Here is a 6,133-nt window from a genome sequence, read left to right on the forward strand (position 1 = left end):
ATTATTTTTATATGTTTTGAAAATATCTTTTGATTAGTTTTACTCCCGAGTCTCCAAGATGGCTCCTAACTCACGGTAGATTACGTAAAGCCGAAAAAGTTATACGTAACATAATGAAAATGAATAAAATGCATGCGGAAGATTTAACCGAAATTATCGAAGAACTTTATTGGAAAATTAAAACGGTAAATCGATTTCAATAATAAGTACTTTAAGGTTTGTACTAAATGACAAACCCTGAAATAGAAGATGATAATCGGGATGATGGCATGGTGTATTATTGTTTCGACATTAAACAATTTAAATTGGCCATTCTTGGCGTACAAGGTGGATTATTGGTGCGCGAGAACACCGAAATACGTGAACTTGACCGTGGAAGAGTGGAAAAATATCAGCGCACCCCTGGAAATCAGAAACGGGAGAACAACGCATAGTCGATGTGAAGTATACGATATTGACGATATCAAATATGGAAAGAACTTTTCAAAGATTCCTTGTCGCTCGTGGGAATACGATCATTCACGATACAAAAGTAGTGTCATTGAAAAGGTAAGTATTAAAAGACTTTACTTAAACATATATTCGAAGATTAATTCTATTCGCAATTTTCAGTGGAATTTAGTTTGTGAAAGTTCTTGGTTAAGTTCTCTCGCTGGTTCTTCTTTCTTCGTGGGATTCCTCGTGTCCGCTATTGTATCTGGACAGATATCCGATAGGTCTGAAAACTTGTCTTTAATTTCTTTAAAACGTTTAGTTTTAAAATACATATTAATTATATTTAATATTTTCATAGACATGGAAGAAGACCAGTGATAATATCCGGACTTGTGTTTCATATAATCTTTGGAATTCTTTGTTCATTTTCTCCATATTACTGGATGTTTACTGTATCTCGTTTCTTCTTGTCTATAGGAATCACAGCATCTAATCTGACGTTGTATGTATATGGTAAGTCATAGTTAGAATTTGTACACTTAAGAGAAAAAAATGTACTTTCATAATGTTTACGTATAGCGCTGCAATTTATTATTTAATTTATTCATATGATGAGAGTTTTAAAAATTCATTTTCTTTATACTATAAAAATAACTATTAAAGTGACAATCTAACTTTATTTTTATTTGTTACAATTACAAATATCTGAAAACTTTAGATTTGTGTTATTATGCATTTTGTATGCAAGAACTTAACTTTAAAAATTATAAGTTGTAGTAATTGCAAAAAATTGGAAAACTCGATAATTAAAAGATTTTAGAAATACACAAAGATGTATTAAGTTGAACTGTTTCAATCAGATAAATAATATGAAAATTTTATAGTTGCAAATAGCGAAGAACTCCTATTGTTTTATGGATACAATTTCTGTAATTACTCAGGATTTTTATATTTCTTCTTAAATGAAGTTAAGACTATTTACAAAAATATAAAATTTTTGAGTCTATCTTAATCCTTTTTTACACCACTCCAGAAGTAACAGTCAACATGAGTTTGTTTCTTTTTGAAGAATATACTTCTTAAAAACAAAGGTAAATAAACAGTAAAAAACAATTCTGGGGTGGTGTAAAAAAGGATTAAGATAGACTAAAAAATTTTATATTTTTGTAAATAGTCTTAACTTCATCCTATTGTTTTATAGATGTATGTAAATTTAAACTTATGTTTCATATACTGTATTAACTTCACTTCATTCAACTGAATTACATGTATTTGATACTTATTTCCACGAAGTATATAAGCAATTAATACCGACAAATTATATATAACTTATATGTTGATATTATATAATTAAGTTGATATTTTACGTACTATACATATTTGTAAATTTAACGTCGATTTCGTTTTCTTCAACAATACTAACTGATTTTTGTATACAGTTATGGAAGTGATTGGACCAACACACAGAGAAAAAGGCATAGTAACTATTTGTTTCTCTTTTGGTATTGGGTTGCTTATACTTTCCGGAATATCTTGGTTTCTCAACGATTGGACTTATATTCAGTTATGCAGCACTTTGCCATCAATTCTATTACTCGCATTCATCAGGTAACGTTTATTTACGCTTAATGTGTTGATTATTTTTATATGTTTTGAAAATATCTTTTGATTAGTTTTACTCCCGAGTCTCCAAGATGGCTCCTAACTCACGGTAGACTACGTAAAGCCGAAAAAGTTATACGTAACATAATGAAAATGAATAAAATGCATGCGGAAGATTTAACCGAAATTATCGAAGAACTTTATTGTAAAATTAAAACGGTAAATCGATTTTAATAATAAGTACTTTAAGATTTGTACTAAATGACAAACCCTGAAATCTTTTAATAAAATACTTTCAGCTGATAATGGCAATTATTATAAAGTACACTGAGCATTGTATTTCAGATGTACAAAGTATATTTTGCTATTATTTTATCGTGGTACCGGCATACACGTTGTTAGTAACATCGCAAATATTACAATAATAACTGTAAACTGTTTGGGAAACGTCATTTTGTTTGTGATTCCAAGTGAATTCTAAATCTATACAAAAATTAATTTATGTTTTGAAATACAACACGAAATTGCATATAACGAATACCCGAGACGTCTGTCTTGAATGGTTCTATCATTAACCAGAGATTGAAAAGCGTCAAGAAGGGACATAAATATTTTATATGTTTCAGAATAAATGTGTGTTCGTTGTAGAAATTAAAGAGAAACCGTCTTCGGAGTGGTAAAAGCGTCGAACAGACATCTTTTCACCAGGAATCTGACGGTGTTATTTGAAATTACTAAAGTGACAGTTGTAATTGGATATTAATTAAAAATTACCGATATACAATTGGTGAGACAACGTGGATTCTTTTTTCTAACGTGGTTGCAGTTTGTTCTTCGTAATCTTAGTAAAATCGAACACCGAGTATTTAGTAATTTCTTGTATAAAATAGGATTCGAATCTGTCTTTCCATGTTTTTACAGTTGATTACGCAATTCCCTTTAAAAAAGGATAAACTAAGTTATTTCAGAAAACTATTAAAAAAGGCAATTAAGCCTTAATCGAATCTTATCAAAGGCTCATTAAAATCGCGATAAAATTTTTTCTCGCGGGCAAAAAATTTTGAAAAAATTTGGGGACCTAAAAAACATACGAAAAATTCAGAAATTCAAAAAAAACATTTGGGGGGACCAAACGCCCGCGTTTTTCGTAACGCTATGCATCTTGCCCGAGTTTCCTCGGGATATGGTCTTAAGGTTTAATTAATTAACTAAGGCAAGTTACATAGTGTTACGAAAAACGTGGGCGTTTGGACCCCCAAATTTTTTTTTGAATTTTTGAATTTTTGGAATGTTTTTTAGGTCCCCAAATTTTTTCAAATTTTTTTGCCTGCGCGAAAAAATTTTATCGCGATTTTAATGAGCCTTTGATAAGGCTCGATTAAGGCTTAATTTCCTTTTAATGTTTTTTAATGGGAGTTTTTTATCAAAATTAATTAATCGTTCTAAAGTTGTAGTGCACAAATTTTCCTTTGGTAAAGTTATTTAAAGCTGCTTTCTGATGTCAAAAACGACCTCCGATAGTTTTTTAATTTTTTTAATTAATAGATTTTATTATATATGTTTAATTAACTAAGGGGGGTCGGAAATCGCAATAAAAATTATAATTTTTTTAAAATATTTAAAAATATACGTTTAATTTCAAGTCACTATACTTTAAACCCTTTTCCTCCCAAGATGTCTATGAGAATGTCTTGGGAAATACGACACCAGCTGTGTTCAAGGTCATCCACCTGTGTAAACAATGACTCATCGGTGTAAAATTTTACAGAAAGGCAAGACAAAGGAAAATAAAATTTAAGACTTTTTCTTCAAAATAAACGCATTTCTTTCATTTTTTTCAGTTTTAAGTATTTCTTTACGTTTAATTAAATTAATGATTATAAAATATAAAAAATCTCAATGTCCTTATGGGGTTAACTTTTATATGTGATTTCATTGTACAGAACCAGAAGAAGAGGAAAATGAACTTTTTGCACTTGATCAGGAATAAAGACTTACGCAAGATTACTTTCATCATGTACATTTTATGGTAAGCATTTTTTACGGGCTTTTCATTAATTTTCATTCATTAAAGAAATAAATTATAAAAGTGTCAAAATTGAATTTAACAAAATTATATTCGAATAGAATAATATTAAATCATTGATTGTGTTAATAGAAGTTTTCACTTTTTAAAAAATGGAATGACACACATAACAACCGACTCCATTCGTTTAACTTATCTGAATTATTTAAATACACTTACTAAATCTCCTCCACTACTTCCAGGTTTGTAATAATATTTGACGCCTACTCATTAGCATTGAATGCAGACATCACAGGAGGAAACATCTTTCTTTTTTTTGTTTTATTTTCCTCATTACAATATTGTGTTTCTGGTGTTTTGAACATTATTTTACCTCGCTTTGGAAGAAGACGTATTTTGATGTTTGGATACCTTTTAGTGGGCATCACTTCGTTACTCATTACTGCTGTTCCAAACGGTAAAACTGAAATCAATAAAACTAGTCGTTAAAATTAGTTTTAGCATCAATAATATGAAATTATGTTTTAATATACAGTCGACCCCCCTATAAGATATAGATACGTTCCATTCTTTAGGAATCCGATTTCTTACAAATCCTTCCAATCACAACCTGACACGTGTCAAGTTTACGGACTACGGCTGTTTGAAAGATTTTCTTCCATAAAATTAATCGATTCTAGACTAATCCGACTCAACATTTCCAAAATACGTATATTTTTTCGTAGTTTTATAGGAATCGTAATTATAGGGACCGTAATTATAGGGGGGTCGACTGTAAAACGTATGTAATATTGTTTTGAAACTGCCGTTTTTTTTTATTTTTATTTTTTATTAGTATTACGATTCTGAATATTACGGTCTTTTGTAAACAGATCTTATATGGCTGAGGATTGTTTTCGTAGTGTTAAGCAGATGCTGCGTGTCTATTGTAATAAACACAATATATGGATTTACTTTAGAATTGTACCCGACTGTAGTTCGTAACGTGGGTATCGGATCGTGTTCCACAGTTTCCAGAATTGGAGCGATTGCTGCACCTTTTATGAAAGATCTCGTAGGACTTTTCTTTCATTTTTAACATTCATTAATTTATTTATACTAGTTTACAATATAATGTAATTTATTCTATTTTTCACAGAGTGAAAAGGTGTACTGGAGTATTCCCTTTATTATAATAGGTGTATTGACTCTTTCGTCTGGTTTGTTAATTTTGCCTTTACCCGAGACCAAAAGTATTCGTTTAAACGATACCATTATCAAGTAAGAATTATTAAGGAATTTTATTATTTATACTTAATTTCTCTACTTTGAGATGTATTTGATATAATTTATGTAAATATATCGTTAAATTCGTTCAATAGTACAACAGAAGTTGAAGAGGAACATAAAATTAATCAAGAAGAATGAGAAAATAATGCGGTTTGAAACTGGAATAATTAGAAAATAAACGTATTAGTGCTTCGAGAATTTAACTAGATTTCACTATAAAAATTTCAACGAAGTTTACGATAATTTTAAGAAAGCTTTTAATAGCAGTTATACTCAAGAGAAAAGTACTTGATGTTAAAAATGCACACTAAATATTGCATGAGGAAAACTGCATTTCACAGAGAAAATTTATTGATGTATGAAGAGAAGAAATAAATTTGTATTATCTATATATATAAAAATGAATGTATCTCTGTCTGTGTGTCTGTCTGTATGTCCTTCACGCATTACCACACCGTTTATCCGATTGCCATGAAACTTTGGGAAGTTGTTTAATATACTTCCGCGAAGGTTTCTGGCATAGTACATTTATCCTACGATAGATGACGCGCGTTTATATAAGCATATCACTGTGTGTTCGATCGATTTTAAATTGTGAAGACCATTTCCCGCCTGCAAAAAGTATTTCTATATATGCATTTGTGAACTGTTATTTACGATATTTGTAATAATTTTTGTTTAATCACTTTATTTCAACTTTTTTTTGCTAATTCTGTATGTATTCGCTTGAACTTCGTTAAAACCTTACCTGTACCCCAAACAACTACTGAAGTTGTACGAAGAAATTCGATTTTTTTTTAC

The 6,133-nt window shown here is 29.9% G+C and overlaps 1 protein-coding gene across 1 annotated transcript in view; it reads left to right on the forward strand.

Moving 5' to 3' along the window:
- LOC111629539 overlaps positions 1-5,667 on the forward strand; it is a 47,062-nt gene extending 41,395 nt beyond the window's left edge. The window contains exons 15-25 of the mRNA XM_023373456.1: positions 38-185; positions 247-549; positions 613-716; positions 794-948; positions 1,875-2,043; positions 2,109-2,256; positions 3,981-4,066; positions 4,306-4,520; positions 4,936-5,117; positions 5,202-5,323; positions 5,425-5,667. Coding sequence (XP_023229224.1) covers positions 38-185; positions 247-549; positions 613-716; positions 794-948; positions 1,875-2,043; positions 2,109-2,256; positions 3,981-4,066; positions 4,306-4,520; positions 4,936-5,117; positions 5,202-5,323; positions 5,425-5,470 — 1,678 coding nt within the window. The 3' untranslated portion in view covers positions 5,471-5,667. The remainder of the gene's footprint in view (positions 1-37; positions 186-246; positions 550-612; positions 717-793; positions 949-1,874; positions 2,044-2,108; positions 2,257-3,980; positions 4,067-4,305; positions 4,521-4,935; positions 5,118-5,201; positions 5,324-5,424) is intronic.
- The last annotated feature ends 466 nt before the right edge of the window (positions 5,668-6,133 follow it).

The sequence above is a fragment of the Centruroides sculpturatus genome, unplaced genomic scaffold (genome assembly GCF_000671375.1).
Source record: "Centruroides sculpturatus isolate CEXI.00-Female unplaced genomic scaffold, Cexi_2.0 scaffold499, whole genome shotgun sequence".
In the NCBI taxonomy this organism is placed as follows: Eukaryota; Metazoa; Arthropoda; class Arachnida; order Scorpiones; family Buthidae; genus Centruroides; species Centruroides sculpturatus.